Source organism: Sturnira hondurensis, unplaced genomic scaffold (genome assembly GCF_014824575.4).
Source record: "Sturnira hondurensis isolate 20B ecotype Veracruz unplaced genomic scaffold, ASM1482457v3 Scaffold0010428, whole genome shotgun sequence".
In the NCBI taxonomy this organism is placed as follows: domain Eukaryota; kingdom Metazoa; phylum Chordata; class Mammalia; order Chiroptera; family Phyllostomidae; genus Sturnira; species Sturnira hondurensis.
In genome coordinates, this window is record NW_028083059.1 from 11,364,265 (window position 1) to 11,383,532 (window position 19,268).

The following is a 19,268-nucleotide window of genomic DNA, read 5'->3' on the forward strand; positions in this document are numbered from 1 at the left end:
GATTATATATATTATCTATTCTATACATACATAAATTTTTTATTTGACATCAAGAAACTTCTGATAAATAGTGTCTATTTTCATTTAAGTATCACATTCATAAAAATATGTATAAGATTAATATTTGGTTGTAGAGTGCTTGGTTGTAGAATATACTGTTTTCAAAAGTTAAAATTCTGAATACTATGCAGGCTGCCTACTTAATGTAAATATGAATGATTTATGATAAGGTAAATCAGTATATAGCCATGGAGAACATATATTTGAGCACCATAACTGTCAAAAGTGGATACTTCCACTTCCAAAAGTGGAAGACAAAAGTGGATACTAGTCTTGTCTTTGACAAAATAGCACAATCAAAAAGTTCCCCTTACTTGCCTCTCAAATATTCTTCCACTCCTGAAGACCACTTGTGAGGGCCACCTTTTGTCCACAATACCAGGCTAGGCAATATTTGTTTGCTTCCTTTCTAACTGTTCTTTGCGAATGCCAATGAGGATCCACTACCAATCCTTTATTAAAACACACATATCATACATCAGTCATATATTTACTCTCTTGTATACATTTGCACTTAAAACCTTTTATGTCTTATTGTGGATAAAAAGATTGTCTTTTGTTAAGGAAAAGTAATGTGATAACTAGGTGAGGAAGACTAAAGGAAGAGAAACTTTTCTGTATGGGATACAGTGATAGAGCCATTCCTGACCAGAAAAATACTTTAGACTTTCTTCATTTTTTGGAGTCAGGAAATAAAAAAGAGATTACAGCTGGAATTATTATTTTTCCTTTAGCTTTTTAAACATTCCTGATATCTGTAGATATCAGAGAATTAGAACCATTCCCTGTGCCTACAGTTTGGTATCCTGCTTTTTCCCCTTTAACATTATAATCACACAGCCAGGGGACTCAGAGCTTCCTATGCTTCAAGTGGCTCCAAAACTTCTCATAAAGACCAGGCATCAGAGGCAAGAAATGCAGTTTAGCTGCTCCAGGAAAACAATGGGAGATGCTGGCATGATGGTCTGTCCCAATCACATATGATTACATCAAAACCTCCACGTGTGACTGTGATGCTCATTTTGTGCCCAGCCAATAGGCTGCTAAAGTGATGTGGTGCTAAGGCCATTCCTTTGGGGGAGCCAGACAACGGAAGAGAGCAAGAGCCCTAGTTGTCAGGGCATGAGGGCCTGGGTATGTGAGCTTTTACATAAATGCACGAGCTTTGTGGTGATGACTGGAATGCTATATGATGTTAAGGGAAGCATTAAAAGAAGAAAAAACTAAACTAAAACTAAAACCATGCTTTGGTTATGTAAAAGCAATACTAATGAAAATAAATTATGTGAACTGCTTTACATTTATGAGTAATTACCATGCAGCACAATAATGATCATATCATTATTTTTGTTAGATTAACTTTGCTACAAATTTAATTATAGATGTAAATTCTAAATACACAGCCCTTGTAATTTAGTATTTTTAAACAATTATGTACTGACCCCCTTCTACATTTGACAAAAAAATATACAATGGGAATAAAAATCATTAGACAACCCCTGCTCCCATGGGGCTTACAGTCAGGTTGAGGAGAGAGATAAGTACTAGTCAAATGTCAAGCACAGGAACTGACGATACATTTTTTAAAGCAAAAAGGAATAGGAAACACACTGGCCTCAGAAATGAGACACGCACTGTTAAAGTGACCTTGAGGAGCTCCTCACAATAAGGAGGAGCTGGACCACAATAATGCAAGAAGAATCCCCAGGCGATGAGGCTAGTGAAATAAGAAAGAACCATAACCCCAAAAGACTTAAATATCATACTAAGGAATTTGACCTCTTAATGGCAATAGGGAACTACTGCAGGACTTCAAAAAGGAAAATAACAAGATCAGATTTACATTTCAGATCAGATGTGGCTTTACTTATGGGAGTGAAGTACAGTTGACACCTGGAGATGCTTAGGGCAGTTAGGAGCCAGTCGCAATGATTTAGGTGACAGATGCTGGTGGTTTAGATTAGGTTATTAAGAATTAAGAGAACTGGATGGGCTTGGGAAATATGTAACAGGTAAAACTGAAATGTCTTAGTAATAGATCGTATATGAGAAAGGGGAGATGGAAATGAACTTCTAACTTAGACAAATACATAATGGTATGCACGGCAATTACTGAGATACAGAAGACAAAAGAGGCAGGTTGGTGGGGTTTCTGTCTGATTTTTGTTTTGTTGATGGGGGTACAGGAGAGCATTAGAAATTATGAGTTCTCTCTTGACAACAGTTATAACCGAGTTTTATGTGTCTGAGGGGCTTCCAAATGGAGATCTCTGATAAGTAATTGAATATATAGGTCTGAGACAAAAGAAGAAGATCTGAGCTTAGACCCATATTTGGGAGACAGCATTTTATACCAGTTGAAGTAATCAGATTAATAGAAAAGAGATAGAACATCAGTAGCCTAAAGAAACCCAAAATTTATGGAATGCACTAATTATCTGCAAAATAAAGAAATAAGTAGAAAAAACAGCATTATGATCACAAAAATCAAGGGAAGACACTATTTTTAAAAGGAAACAAGCAGTCAACAGTCAAGTGCAAGAGGAGGTAAAGACTGGTACAGCATTCTTAGAGAAGAGTTCAATGTATCTGCCAAAATGGCTGATCCTCAATTTCACTTCTTGATATTTAATCAAGGAAAATGTTAGTATGTGTATCCAATAAGATAATTTAAAGGATAGTTTGAAAAAGTGAAAGAAATAAGTATACAAAGTAGATAATAGAGTGTGATAAACTGAGTTTATTGAATATTTCACAGTTGAGGAGATATACAAGGAAAAGACTAAGAAATAGTAAGTACAAAAAAAAGGCCAAGTTTCAGAACAATATACATACAATGACAGCAGCTACTTTTTAATGTTTTTCCCAAGGTATATATATGTAGTTGTAAGAAAAGCTACAGAAAAAATTAAAAGACTATACATCAAACTTAAGTCCAATAGTTAACCCTGTGAACAAAGCTGTTATTTGATTCTTTCTTTGGCCAAGGGGGGCTTTTACTGCACTTGTATTATCTGACTATATTACAATGAATTGATACAAAGTGGGAGGAAAGCAGTAGAGAGAATATAAAACACAGAAAGCTTAGTAATAAACAGGAAGAAAAAGAAGTGAAGAAAGAATTGTTTATGATAGAAGAAAAAAAATATTCTCAGGAAGCCTAACTGCCTACTCAAAACTTAAAAAAATTGAGGTCATAATGCTAATAAGCCATCATAAAATTCAGTGTCTGTTGTGAGGTGTAAGGTCTAACAATTTCAAGGCCCAGAGTAGCAGGAATAATTAACTACGAAGGCAGATCAAAAAAGTTTAGGTAAGAAAGAAGGTGTGGGGCAGAACCTATGCAACAACCCGAGAGATAGAAGGGAAAGTTAATGAGACTCTTCAAAATATCTTAGGATTATAGCATATGAAAGGCTGACATTGGAGGCATACAGTCTGCCAATATGAAATATTTAGAAGAATCCTCTGGTAGACACTACCAAGTCACCATAATGAGTTGACACATCATCTGATACATGAAGACCACCTATTAGTATTGGTTGCAATGCTTAAGTAATGGCAGATGTTTTTAGCTGCATATCAGCCAGAAGTAGGAAGTAAAGCACACTGTCAGCAGTACACAGAAACTGCCACTTGTTCTCCTGCCACATGCAAGAAGTAGTGAGTGATAACGCATCATTTAACTATATGTTAAATATTCCAGAGAGGACCCTGGCTGGTGTAGCTCAGTGCTAAAATACCCTGTTAGATTACCTCAGTTAAACATCTGACATTAAGAGAACATTACGATGGCAGAAAAACACGGGAAAAACCTGCCATCAAAAATAACAGAACAAGCCCTGGCTGGTGTAGCTCAGTGGATTGAGCATGGGCCTGCGAACCACACGATCGTGGTTTGATTCCCAGTCAGGGCACATGCCTGGGTTGCAGGCCAGTTCCCAGCAGGGGATGCATGAGAGGCAACCATACATTGATATTTCTCTCCCTCTCTCCTTCCCTTCCCCTCTAAAAATAAATAAATGAAATCTTTTAAAAAATAAATAAATATTCCAGAGAATCTGTATTCAGCTTTAAACAATAGGGATTACTTGGGAGTAGAGTATAAGTAGAAATGTTTTTTGAAACCAGGGCAGTCCCAGAAGGTTTCTGTTAGGAAGGAAACCTAAAATCTTTAGGTGGTCACATCCCTCTGGAAAATTCTTAGAGGGGAGACAGTGTACTAACAATTTACCATAACTTCCAAGGAGGCTGATTCATCCATAACAATGTGTTCATTGCAAAAAAAAATGCATTCTGATCCAAAGCTACATTCTGGTGAAAGAACAGGGTGATGAACCCTAGGCTTGGGATGGTCCCAATAAGAAACCAATTGTAAACCACAGTAAAATCATGTGTCTTTTACAAGGCAATCCACTGTAATACTGTATTTTACTGACAGGACAGGGGCAGAAGTAATGTTACAACATGAGAGCCGAAAGGGAAGAGAGGAAGAATTTTCTGGGTGCAGACTTCAGAGGAATAATTACTGACAAACACAGGAAACCCTCCACTTGGGGCTTCCCTGTGTCATGTTCCGTCATGCCTGTTTAAATTATACTAGACACCAAAATAAACGTTTGTGTTAACAGTCCTTACCTTAAGAGTTCTACCTGTAGAACAGGCAACTTCCACCTTTGGCTAATCCTACAGGCTGCTTTCTGAGAATCAGAAGAGAACAACCAACTTCGATCATTGGAACAGGGGGCATCAACTAACACCTGGAGAGAATGACGACACATAATACAAATATGTCGTGAAAATATATCTTCAGATACAAAGTATATACGTACAGAAGCTATGTAAAACACAACCAAAAATAGCAAAAATATTTCTTTTAAAGTAAAAAATATACCATGGTAAGTTCTTCTTTCTGACATTTCTTTACTAATATTTTTAAGCAAAATTTACTGTGTACTTTCAGTGTTTGAATTTGGTGGTGGGGACTGGGGAGTGGGAATAAAACGGCTAAAAGTCTACCAATGTCTAATATTTCATATTCTTGACAACTACAGCAAAGCATTTTACAAACATGACTCATTTTAAACAGATATTATTATATTTCTAAATTATCAGCATACATTTTTAAGACATTAGTATTTCAATTTCAGTTTATTGAAATGTTCTCTTTTTCTTCAATTATCATACCGATATGAAATGTTACTGAATTAGAGTAATACAATGCACATGTTTGTGTTGGGAACCACCCTGACTGGTTTCAGGAGGTTATCTTGTGAAACCAGGAGATAAGTAAACCCCCCATAGCTGAGGGTGAGTGAGTGACCTTTGGACCAGAAGCCACTAAGAAGACAAAGCTTATCTCCCTGGCAGGAGGGCTGCTTCTGCTCCTTTTTTCATAACTGGTCCCCAATGCTTGATCAGTTAGCTAATGACAGGTAAGATTCCCCAAGAGGGGAACAACCTAAGACAGGCATGATCACATGGAGGCCCCAGGGAAGGACTTGGGGGGCTATGGAGAAAGGGGGTGATGGACCCTCACCCCTCAGCTTTGATGAAGCCTGAGTCCTCATTTCTCCTGATTCCTTGGCTATCTTGCCTCCTCTGCCTTACTTAAGCCTGAAACAATGACAAAGGGCGGTATAGACCTGTGCTGGAAAGGGTGAGCTCCCAGGGTAATCAGGCCTGAGAAAGGATATATAAAATCCTGTGAAGCCTGCTTTGCTAAAAAAGCTCTTAGTTAAATGATAAAGGTCTGAGCCAGAAATGAGTTTGTTTCCCAAAGTTTTGTAGCCCTTTAGCCGATAGATGCTGACTCAGAATAGGCCCTTGGTAGTTCTTTGTATGCTATCTATTGTTTGATCCTTACTGCCTGACCATGATTAATGAACTTTACCTGTATTCCTGTGCTAATTGAACCCAATAAAAGCCTTGCCTAGACAAGGGCCTCTCCCCTTGAGAGAGTGGCCAGGCCACTCTGAGGCGCTCCCTGCTTGAGGGAGTAGCCATGCTGCCCCTTTTCCTCCACAGGACTTGGTAGTCCATGTGAATTTGTCTCATATCTCATCCATGACACCGCGGACACTGCAGGCTGGTGTCCATGTCATGTTTGTACACTGACCCAAATAATATGTGATCTTTTCCTACATATCTTTGAGGTACCTGGAAATAAAATAAGTCTATAATCTCTAACCCCAATGTTGCTGCTTCCTTTGACCATGCTGACTGCCCAGCAAATGAAAACTGCTTCCACGTTCACTTCATCAAAATTCCCCAGGGTACTGAAAAATTATTAACAGGGTCTGTCTGGAGTCAGATGGAAAACAACAAAAAAAGCAACATAACAGCACTATCACTGGGAGTCCATCAGTTCGTCACAGTGTAATATAAGTACCTTGTCAAACATTTCAGGATGGGCATCTCCCATTTCTCTGCCATCCATTTCAGACACTTTAATTACATTTATCAAAGGCCGTGGAATGAAAGATTCTAATGTCTGCCTCAGCCACCTCAATCTCAGACTATCATATTCATTACAATGAAGATAACCTAAAAATAAAGAATTAAAAAGTTTTCAAATTAATACAATAAAATCATTAAATTTTACTTTTGATTGAATAAATTTCAAAAACAAATATAATTATGTAAAAATAGGGCTCAGAGGTAAATATTATGATTCTTATCCTTAAAAAATATAAACACATACTACATAAAACATTATAGTTTTGCATATATACCATACTCTGCTATGCATAATGTGTTCCCATGTATGACACAACCCATGTTTTGGTGTGTATTATACATGGGATTATTATGTCCACAGTATGAAATCATTATACCCATGTATAATAGACATCCTTATTTTTCCCTAAATAATTTAGGCAAAAAAATGAACATTGTATATGGCAAAATATGGTAGCTTGTCAGAAGCTCTCAATATTTGCTCATCCAAATTTAATTTTAGAGGTGAAAACCTATAATATACAATGAATACCTCAGTATTCAGAATATCCTAAAGCTTTTAAGGGTAAATGACACAATCTATCAAATATATTGAGCTCCATACAAGATAGAACACCTTCATTTTAAATAAAGGAAGATATGCAGTGTGCAGAAAAAAGCATGTAAAGTGCAACTAGCACTGTGGTTAGAAAAACATGGGCTCAGATTATGAGATGTTAGACTTTGGTGGGTACCATACACAGCACGGTCATGCTAAACACATGGTCATACTAAACATCTGGAGCAGGATGGGGAAAGATAAGGCACATCTACTGTGATGTACATATCACAATGGTGTGCTACATGCAAGATAGCACACAATTTAAAACTTAATGTTTCTTTCTAGAATTTTCCATTTAATATTTTCAGACCATGGTTGACTACGAGTAACTGAAACCATAGAAAGAGAAAATGTGGAGAAGGGGAAACTACTTTACGGAAGGCAAAGTAGTTCTTAGCAAATAGTTCTGTCCCTAATAAAAGATGTTTTGATTTTTCTTTATTTGAATATATATTTATTATACTATAAATTATATAACATAGTTATACTACATTTAAATACAAGCACATTTCCTAAAAGCTAATTAAAGTATAAAGGAAATATAAAAAATCACCAGAAACTGTCTTTATATACCTGCCATTTAACATTTTGATAAATGACCATACTGCAGCTCTTCATTATATACCAGCAGATAAAATTTACATGAATGGAATGATGTATTTGTGATATCATTTTTTTCACCTCATTCTTCATCTACCCTGTCCACTAACTGCCCAATTCCTCCATCAAAAGGAACTTATATAATTATTTTTATACTCAGGATTATATTTACACACTTTTCTGCCCAGTTACTCTCCACATATGCCAACACTTTAAAGCAACTACCATCTAGTCAATTGGCAGAGATACAATTTTTAAAGGCTGCTAAGCTGTGCATGGAATAGACTTGTCATCTTATTCAACTATTACCAATAGTTGGACATTCACGCTGTTGTAATATCATTCAATAAATGTATTTGTTCATTTTCATGATGTGCTTTTATTATCAGGGGATAGTACCAGAGGAATGGATAGGTTTGGGTAGGGAAATTATTAGTTTTAGTAAATACTACCATGTCCTTCCACTAAACTCCCAAAAGTGTTATTATTAGTCTGATATGGAATGTGATGCTGTATTATAACCCTCGATCTCAACAACTGAACATCTTTTCATTTGCCTATTTACCATTTGGTTTTGCTTTTCTGTCAAGTGCCTACTCTTATCTTTTGCCCTTTTTTAAATTGCACTCTTTATATTTTTCTTATTAACAAGTAAGACATATGTTATGGATATTAATCCTTTATCTGCCATCTGATTTGTAAGTGTTTCCTAAATTGTCTTCTGAATTTAGTTGGAGTATCTTTTTTATTATACAAGCTTCTCAGTTTTTTAGTAGTCAGTCATATCACCATTATAATTTCTAGATTTTGGGTCTTATTTAAGGTGGTCTTTTCACTATTAGATTTTTCTTTGATTAAACTAAACATTCAAGCAGATCACAACTGTCATCAGCCTACACAAGAAAGGACCCACGGCTTAACCAAGAGGGCAGGGTGAGACATTCCTCTTTCATGGAAGGCCTGATGGTTCACACAAATGGTCATGCAGGTTCAAGAAGATGATATTGAGCAGGTGAAGGAGCTGTCCTAACTTAACCGCCTCACATCCCACAGGTGCCACCACGTCATGCCAACACCTCTCCTAACAACTCCACAGGCACAGCTTCCAGGGTCCCACAATGGACAAGCTCAATTACAAGAATCACTGCACTCAGAAGAGTTCAAAGTACGGTGAACTCCTCTAGGGTGTATTTATTCTTTCTCCCAGTGCACATGCATTTTACCAATTAGGGTCATTTTTATCATCATTTTTATCATAAGCAGTGTTGCCTGGTAACACAGTGATAATCTGTCTGGTTACTAGGGAAACAAAGCAATAGAACTAAAGGCAAAATTCTAATGTAGAGGGGTAAAATTTTTGTAAACACTTTGCTCAAGTACATATATGTATGTACAAATATGTGTGTGTATATATATCTCTATATATCTATATATGTGTTGTTTTCTTCTGATTGTTGCTCCATTGTTAAAAACTTTCAATTGACTTCCCATCATCCACTAAATAAAATTCAAACACCTAGCTTTTAATTCTAGGTCTGTAATAGTGAAACCTTAAGACAACCTTTCAATTTTAACGTCTCACTATTTCACCAGCACACTCTGTGTTCCATCAGACTTGACTAAGTAGTTCATTTCTCAAACATATTTTGCACCTCTACTGTAGACTTACCATTTTATCTTAGTGAGAGGTGTCTATATGTGCTGCTTTTCTCCTCTCAGGACTCCAAATTTCTATATGGCAAGAGCTCATGAGATGGCATCAATTTTGTTTGAAAGGAAGGAAGCAGCAGAAAATAAACTTAAAGCTGCATTTGCACAGGCAGGAAAATTTTTATTATGTAGTTTACATGTTTATTTTGGATAGTTTTTGGAGGATTCACTAATGCAGCTTATGGGTAGGTATGTAAAAGTTCTTATCCGAGCCTGGCATCACTAGAACACAATCTAAGACAAATCTTTCTGTTACCAAAAGGAAAGCATGAGTGAAAGAAAAAAGACAAAGAAAGTGAATCATTCAAGGAGGGAGCACTAATGTAAGAGGGTTTTCAATCAAACTTTGCTTATTCTGTCAAGATAGGTCTATAGCTTGAAATTAATGAGCTTGGAAGAAACTGTGAGGTTTAGCAGAGTAGCAAGAAAGAACAATCTGCTGATTTCTTCCCCTCTCCTGCCTTTCATTGGTTAATAGTCCCTTCCAAGTGTTGATAACTCCCACACGCTTTAGGTTTGTGTTACCAGGCCCTTCCAGGCAAATGCTAAGGAAGCCAGAGAATCCCCAAAGTGAGGTATAGCAAACTCTCAGGCTGGTAACCTCTGCTTGTCAGCTGGCACACATTAGCAGCTCCTCAATTCATGGCAGTGGTACCACAGCAGCATACACCTGCAGGTAGTGTTTCTCCAGTCGGGGGACAATCCAAATCAGCTTATTTTGAGATGAAGGGTGGGAAGAAATGTGAGGCCATACAAATCTGTGTGGTCCATAAACTAGCGCCAAGAGAGCCCTCTGAAGTCACTCCTTACCAGATACTGAGGGTGGGGAAGAAAGCATGCCTTAATTATCTTCAATTTCATTTCTCCCTTTTTTGGTTTAAATATTTTACACTCTATTCCTATTTTCTTAGTAGTAACTCTGAAGATTTTAACATGGATATATAAAGAAAAAAATCTAAATTAAGTCAATCTTCACCATTTTCCTAAAGGATACAAGTATCTTATAATAATTCCCAAATAAGAAACTATTGTTATTATATGAGGTCTGTCCAGAAAAAGTCCAGCTATTGTTAATATAATGAGAATGGTTTGGGTGACATAGATGTAATCTGGTAGCCAAGGTGAGTGGACTGGAATGTGCATTTGTGAACAATGATGACTTCACTGTACTAGTCAGTGGGGGTATGGTAGACGCCACTGAGTGAGCATGTGTACTGTGTGGCCTTTACATTCAGAATGACTGAGTGAGTAGAGCAATGAGTCTGCATCAAATTTTGAGTTAAGCTTGAACATTCCTCTGCAGAAATTGTTTGGATGATTCAGAAGGCCGCAGCTATGGGCAACTGGTGATTGACAGCTTCATCACGACAATGCACGTGCTCATGCATCACACCTCATGTAGAATCTTTGGGTGAAACATCAAATCACCCCCTACAGCCCAGATTTGGTACTCTGCTACCTCTGGCTTTTCCCCAAAGTAAAATCACCTTTGAAGGGGAGAGATTTCAGACCATTCATGAGATTCAGGAAAGCACAAGGGGGAAGCTCATGGCAAATGGGAGAACTTTGTGAGGTCCCAAGGTGCCTACCGTGAAGGGGACTGAGGCATCATGGTCCTATGTACAATGTTTCTTGTATGTTGTATCTTCTTCAATAAATGTCTCTTTTTCATATTACATGGATGGATACCTTCTGGACAGACCTCATATATGTGGGTTTTACTTGGGCTTACATTTTTTAACTGCACAAAACACTATTATCATTGGCTTCTATAGTCAATGCCTATTAGATTTTTCCACCTTCTTTGTTCTTTCCACCTTCTTTGCTCTTCACTTTTTGGTATCTTTTATCTTCCAACTGAGACAGAACTTCCTTTTTTCCTGAAATACATCCCTCAGAATTGCTGGTGGCAAACTCTGACATGCTCTCTCTTTATGTAAAAGAAAAGTCTGTTTCACTTTTGCTTTTCCCAGATATTTAGTTGACTATATTTTGGGATTTGCAGTTATCTTTTCTTAACCCACTGACAATATCATTCCTCTAAATGCTGGTTTCCATTGTTATACTCAACTGTGAACTCTTAGTCTTGTTGTTCTCTGAAGATAAAATGTCTTCGCTGGCTGCAATTAAGGTCTTTTTATTTTCAGTATTCTGCAACTTCACTATAATTCTGTATATTGGCTTAATTGTGGTTACAAAATTTTAGAGAGTATTTCTTGTCTTCCCCACCATCAAAATTGACAGTTTTCATTTCAGTCCTTCGAGAGGACAACTTCCTAGTTTACCATACATGGACAGAAAGCACTTTTATTTAACTTAATCTTATATGCTCTACTTGGACAGGCTTTGGCTTAGTCTTCTATTCCTGCATTTAATGAAGTAATAAAAAATCAACATGAAAGCTTCTCAGGTTAAACAAATGTGGTCAAGCCAAAGGCCGAATTCAATGATCAATGTACCTTCTAGGTCCCCACTATCTTCTAGATTTTGGCCACCAAGTATTTGGAGATGATTAAAACATTTAAACATTTTTTATTTTTCTTTAATATTATATCCTATGTTTATTGGTGGTTTTCAGCAGGAGGGTTGGTTATGGTACTGAGTCTGTCATACCTAACGAAACAGAAGTCTTAGTCATTGCTATATCCCTCATGGCTCTGTATCTACCATTCAATGCCCTATACATAGTATGTACTCACTAAATATGGCACAGTTGATTTGAAAAATGCCATAATAATAAAGCTACATAAATATAATAAAAATACTTAAATTACTACAACTGAAAATCAGCTGGCTAAACTTTTAAAGCATGCACTATAAGGCATTACAACCCAAGTTTCATGTCGCTACTAAGATTTATACACTGACATAGAATGATTTTCATGCTTAGATTATCAAAACAAATGAAATCTTGGTATTTTTTCATCTAAGGAATAAAGTGGGTGAATTTAACAAATTCCTGAGTCATTAAGGCCTCACATCAGTACATGGCAGCTTTTGTCCATGAAAAGGACCTAAAACTATAAGTTTCATTAACTTATTTTAGTACACCTAACTTAGAAAAAAATGTTTATTTTCAGTTCTGCAAATTATTCCCTAGATCCATTGGCCATAATGAGATTTTTAATTGAATTTATTGCGGTGATATTGGTTAATAAAATTGTATAGGTTTCAAGGGTGTAATTCTACAGTATGCCATCTGTTTACTGTATTGTGTGTTCACCATCCCAAGTCAAGCCTCCTTCCATCACCATTTATCCCCCTTTAACCTCTCCTGCCTCCCCCATTCCTCTTTTCCTCTGATAACCACCATACTGTTACCTATGAGGTTTTTATTGTTTGTTTAATTCCTTCTTTTTTCACCAAGCACCCATACTCCCTCGCCTCTGAGAGCTGTCAGTCTGTTCTGTGTGTCTATGAGCCTGTTTCTGTTTTGTTTGTTAGTTCATTTTGTTCATTAGATTCCCCACATAAATGAAATTATATGGTATTTGTCTTTCTCTGACTGGCTCATTTCACTTAGCATAATATTCTCCAGGTCCATCTACACTGTGACAAAGGGTAAGATTCCCTTCTTTTTTATGGCCAAGTAGTATACTATTGTGTAAATGGAGCATAGCTTTTTAATCCACTTATCTACTAACGGGCACTTGGCTGCTTCCAAAGTTTTACTATTGAAAATAACACTGCAATGAACATAGAGGTGCTTATTTCTTTCAAATTTGGGTTTCTTCAAATACATTCTTATAAGAGGAATCACTGGGCCATAAAGCAGTTCCATTTTCAATTTAAAAACAGGTATATGGAAAGTGGAATAGAATAGAATAGAGAGCACAGAAATAAACCCATGCCTTTATCACCGATTAATTATTGACAAAGGAGGCAAGAATATACAATGGGGTAAGGACACTCTATTCAATAAATGTTGCTGAGAAAATTGGACAGATATGCATAAAGAGTAAAACTAGAATACCTTCTTAAATTGTGCACAAGACTAAACTCAAAATGGATTAAAGACTTAAATATCAGACTTGAAACCATAAAACTCCTAGAAGAAAACATAGGCAGTAAAATCTTGGCTATTTCTAGTAGGGATACTTTTTCTGCTGTCCCTCCTCAGGGCAGAGGAACAAAAGAAGAAATAAACAAATGGGACCACATCAAACTAAAAAACTTTTGCACAGCAAAGGGAACCATCACCAAAATGGAAAGTCAACCCACTGAACGAGAGGACACATTCTCCAATGACACATCTGATAAGAGGTTAATATTCAAAATTTATAAAGAACTCATATAACTTAACACCAAAACAAATGCACCAATTATAAAATGGGCAAAGGAACCCTGGCTGGTGTGTCTCAGTAGAATGAGTGCCGGCCTGTGAACCTAAAGGTCACTGGTTCGACAACCTATCAGGGCATATGCCTGGGTTGTGTGCCAGGTCCCCAGTTGGGAGGGGTGTGAGAGGCAACTGATCTAGGTATCTCTCGTACACTAATGTTTCTCTCCCTCTTTTTCTTCTTCCCTTACCCTCTCTCTAAAAATTAATAAATAAATATAAGCTTTAAAATAAATAAAATACAAATAAAAATGGGCAAAGGGCTTGAATAGACACTTCTCCAAAGAAGACAGGCAGAAGGCCAATAGATATATGAAAAGATGCTCAATGTCGCTAATCATCAGAGAAATGCAAATTAAAATCATAATAAGGTATCACTTCACACCTGTCAGAATAGCTATAATCAAAAAATAAAATAAAATCAACAAACAATATTGGTGAGGATGTAGAGAAAAAGGAATCCTCATGCACTGTTGGTGGGAATGCAGACTGGTACAGCCACTGTGTAAAGTAGTATGAAGATACCTCAAAATATGATTGTTTTATATGTCCTTCCCAATGTAAAAATTGAAACAATGATATTATCCACATAGTAAAACTGCCGTAAAGGCTGTAAGATTCTCTGAGCTACCTGGAAACAGTGTAATAAATTCACACACAAAAAAAACTAAAACAGTAATAATGAATTTGTTAAGCAGTGGTAGAAAACAGATTAAAATACTCCTGAGAGTATAAACATGTTAAGATTCTGGTTTATTAAGCACTTGTTACAGAATGGGAACAGTGCTAGCTACTACTGATACAAAAGTAAGCCTCAAAAAGCTGTCTAACGGAAGATGCTGGACAACACAGCAGGTGAGTAACAGCTGGAGTAACAATGGAGACTGCTGAACAGAGGCAAGAGCTAACATGTGAGCAAAAACCTGAGTTCAGATCCTAGCTCTGTCAGTAGAGATCCTAGCTCTCCAGAATGTTGGGAGGATGTAGGGAGAGGTGTTAGACCACAGAGGCCTATCAGTCTAACTAGGAGGTATAAACCCACCCCAAGCCCATGAAGGCCTGGGAAATTGATTGGTCATTCTGAAAATGCAACTGGTCCGTCCCAAGCCCAAGCTAATATCCCAAGAGAACAAAGAAGCTATCTTGCTCTTTCTCACCCACTTGGTAATGCACTGGCCCTGTGTATTCCCATGTTCTCTCTCCACTCTCTCCATCATCATGTGGACTTTGCCACCAGATCAGGCAAAGTCCAAGCTAAGCTACCTGGATGGGGTCTGAGACTGCTTAGCAGCTTCGTGAGGTCTCCAAAGTACTAAGCTTTAATATACGGCAAAAAGTCTGGACATTGGTTTTTGTCTTGGCATTGCTAAGGACAAGTATGGACTTTTTCCACGGTAAGACAGAGAAATATAGGGCATTAGGAAGTCAGGGGGGCAATTCCCTTAATTGTACATCTTCAATAAATCATACTACAGAGCCACATCCTTCCACGTAGGTGTCAGTAAATTCTTTTCCTTTAGACACCTCAGGAACCCCACTTCCACTGATAACAGGAGCAGGTGGACCAAGAGAGAAGTAGAATAATTTTTTAAATCAACCTAAAACATAAGCTTTTTAATTATTCAAAGCTTGAGCCTCTTGGCCCAGAAAAAAGGCCAGTACTAATCTAGAGGAATGTGTGTATAAATGCCCATTAAGCAAAGCCATCGTTTTAAGTTGTGCTTATAAATGCTTTGATTAGCATTGCTTCTGCATTCCAAATTCAAGCACTGTAGCTAACCTAATATGGGATTTGAGCATCAGCATGAAGACATCTGGACTCCTTAGTAAAGCATTATCATTAGTCCTACTTAGATGAAAAGCTTCTTTACTTGGAACACTGCCTGTAGTTCATTGCCCTTGATGTAAGGACAGGAAGATCTTTCTCCAATTCAAAGTCCTAGAATATAGCAGTTTGCCTTTGGGTTCCTAATCACCTTCCCTACCATAAGCATGTAAAATATTTATAGCCTACTAATAAGGATAATTTAAGATTAACATGCCTTCTCTTCAAAATGGTGTCCTAAATTGATATTTCTCTTCCATCTTTTGCAATACTAAAAATTCTACTTTCAAAACGAATGTCAGAGAGAAATAAGAATGCTGTAAGGAACACAGAGTGAAAGACCAGCACTCCTATGACACATGATTCCGTAAAGCTTCAGCTCAANACAGGAAGATTTTTCTCCAATTCAAAGTCCTAGAATATAGCAGTTTGCCTTTGGGTTCCTAATCACCTTCAAATCACCTTCCCTACCATAAGCATGTAAAATATTTATAGCCTACTAATAAGGATAATTTAAGATTAACATGCCTTGTCTTCAAAATGGTGTCCTAAATTGATATTTCTCTTCCATCTTTTGCAATACTAAAAATTCTACTTTCAAAACGAATGTCAGAGAGAAATAAGAATGCTGTAAGGAACACAGAGTGAAAGACCAGCACTCCTATGACACATGATTCCGTAAAGCTTCAGCTCAAATTCTAAAAATCGTAAGATACTTTAAAAATAATCTCTTGTTATTTCTTATATACAATACAGCAACCTTCACAATCAGAGTTTTAACCACAATTCTGAAACACACAGATTGTTTTCTCCTAAATACACAGTTAACTGATATATTTGTACCAATGCCTAGTACAACTGAATTCACAGTTCTCATAAAATTTTTTATAGTCTTTTCCAACAGAAATGCTCTCAAATGGAGATATAAGTTAGCAGTCTTCAAACTGGGATATGCGTGGCCTGGGGACACAAACAACTTTCTACTGAATTTGTGGGCTTGGGCAGTTTTTAAAACAATCAATTTTCAGATCAACTTCCTAGAGGAGGAGAAGCCAGCCTTGAGTCAGGACACTTCCATTCACAATGGTCTTTCAGCAACTTCACATATGAGGAGCAAACTTCCCACCCATCTAGTATCTTATTACTGAAAATTGTGCCAGGATGTAGAAACCTCCACATCGCCAAAGTTCAACACATTAGTGCCTTGGCTGAGAAAGTGAATGATTTTAACAACTAAGCAATAAACACAGACTTCAGTAATTAAGATGGCTCCAATCCTCTGCCTTCAACAAAACTAACAAACAAAAAATTGAACCCACAGAATGCTCAGCTAGTTGATAATTAAAATAAGGCTTGATGAAAGATAACTGTGTGATTTAAGATTATAACTCAGGAGCTTAAAAAACTAGTGAAACAACTATATCACACAACTCCCACTATTTCCATTTCTTATCCATGTGAGCAAAAGCATTTGCATCTATAAAAACAAACCATCAAACAAAAAACAGACATAACTGATGCAAACCCTGCCTCTTCCAGCTGTACGTAATTCACCCAGGGAAACCTGAAGTAATTTTTTTAAAGTCCCATGGCCTCCTCAGGGAAATAATTATGATGAATGTTGACTAATTACTTTTAACAAATATTTATGCAAATGTACATTACATTTCATCATTTTGTACTAATAATAATAGTAATGACAAGTCAAAAGAACTAACAAGCAAAATAGAGACAGACTCACAGAGAGCAAGCTGACAGCTCTGGGGGAAGGATGATGATGGGGATAAAGAAACCTAGCAAAGGAGAAAGAAATCATGGACTTGGACAATAGTGTGGTGACTGTAAGGGAAGAGGCGTGGGTGGAGGTGTTGGAGGGTATAAGGTCAATAAATGGTAGTGGAAAAAATACAATAAAAGTAAACTATTAAAAATATTTTAACAAAAATAAAAATAAAATTCACATCAATTCTAAAAAAATTTTTTTAACTCTTTTAGAATTGCATTGTCCAACACTACACCCACTCAGCACATGTATCTATGAGCATTTACAGTGTGGCTGGTTCAAAATGAAATGTGTTTATAAGTGTAAAACACATGATAATTTTGGAGACTTTGTATGAAAATGAGAATGCAAAATATCTCATTAAAATTTTTATTTTGATTACATGCTGAAAAAAATTTGGGGTGTACTGGATAATAATGTACTATTAAAATTAATTTAATCTGTTTCTTTCTACCTTTTTAAGGAGATGAAGCGGACCAAAGATTTGCCACACTAAAACTAACTTTTGAGATATTGACTTTTAAGATTCAGAAGAAATATCTGATATTTCCTTTTTCCTGCCCTTGAGATTCACATGGAAAGGCCTGGTTCAAATAAGAAATTTTTGCATATTCATCTTAGCCTAATTTGAATGAAGTATGGTAGACAGGAGGGCTCCAAACAGGGGCCTGTTAACTAAATTACTCCTTGTATCCCACTGATTCTAGTAAGAATTTGCCTGCAGAATGCGTTCTGCTATTCCTCAACTATCTGTAAATTGCCAACTTCTTTTGAAATCTCAGATCCCTCTTTCCCCTTTGTTCACAACGACATACAAGAAGGGACCCCTGAAAATATGGAATTATTTTCTGGAGGGTAGGCCCCTGGAGTACAGGCTTCCCCTGTAGGTGAAAGTTCTATGATCCCATCTGTAATAGTATACCAGCTGGCATTGTTGTGAGAGGCTGTGTTTGGCTTCAGTGAATTTTTTTGAAGACTCTGTCAACACTTCTGCCCATTTCATGAGGGGTGATTTACAAGTGCACCTGCCCACACCATGCTGAGGATTCAGCAGTTTTTGAGCAAAAATGGCATGGCCCCAGTGCCCTACCCTCCCTAGTCACCTGATCTCCCTGGAGTGACTTTTGCTGTTTCCCTGGATGAAAAAAAGTCCTCAAAAGGCAACACTTTGCCAACGTGGAGTGGAAGACACAAAACAAAAAACAGCAGAAGCACTAAAAGGCATCAAAATTGACAAGTTTAAAAACTCTTCTGAGCAGTGGAAAAAACATCTCAATAGGTATATTGCATCAAATGGAGAGTTCTTTGAAGATGACCAGAGTTTAAACATATAAGAATAAATAGATACATTTTTATGAATAAATTCTGGTTTCGTTGGGTCCTCCCTCATACATACTTCAACAGCCCAACGCATTCTGGGCTCTCATATCTTATGACCACCACTGGCATATCCATCTGTAATAAACTCTGGACATTTTTTTCCTGTTGATCTGTATCTCTTAATTTGATTATTAGTTTGCTGGGGGGGCTATTTGGGTTTTTTGCCCCCACAGGCACTACTCAAAAGTTTTAAATTAGCCCTGGCTGGTGTGGCTCAGTGGTTGAGTGCCAGCCTGTGAATCAAACGGTTGGTTGCTGGTCTGGTTCCCAGCCAGGGCACATGCCTGGGTTGTGGGTCCGGTCCCCAGTCGGGGGGGTGTGAGAAACACATTGATGCTGCTATCCCTCTGTCTCTCTCCCTACCCCTCTCTAAAAAATAAATAAAACCTTTTAAAAAACATTTTAAATTATATATACATTTCCCATTATATTTCTATTGGATAAAAAACTGCCTTAGAACCTTATGGACCAATGACTTTGTCCATAAGGTTCTACAAAAAATTATTTTAAT

At 37.1% G+C, this 19,268-nt stretch overlaps 1 protein-coding gene across 2 annotated transcripts in view; it reads right to left on the reverse strand.

Moving 5' to 3' along the window:
- The window catches only part of NSUN3 (NOP2/Sun RNA methyltransferase 3), a 106,601-nt gene that overhangs the window by 76,322 nt on the left and 11,011 nt on the right, over window positions 1–19,268 (reverse strand). For both annotated transcript variants that reach the window (XR_005068367.1, XM_037058994.1), the window contains exons 4-5: window positions 6,452–6,606; window positions 4,699–4,820 (exon numbers count right to left, since the gene is read on the reverse strand). Coding sequence is in view for 1 of the 2 variants with exons in the window: in XM_037058994.1 (XP_036914889.1) it covers window positions 4,699–4,820; window positions 6,452–6,606 (277 nt within the window). In the remaining variant the exon portion in view is untranslated. The remainder of the gene's footprint in view (window positions 1–4,698; window positions 4,821–6,451; window positions 6,607–19,268) is intronic.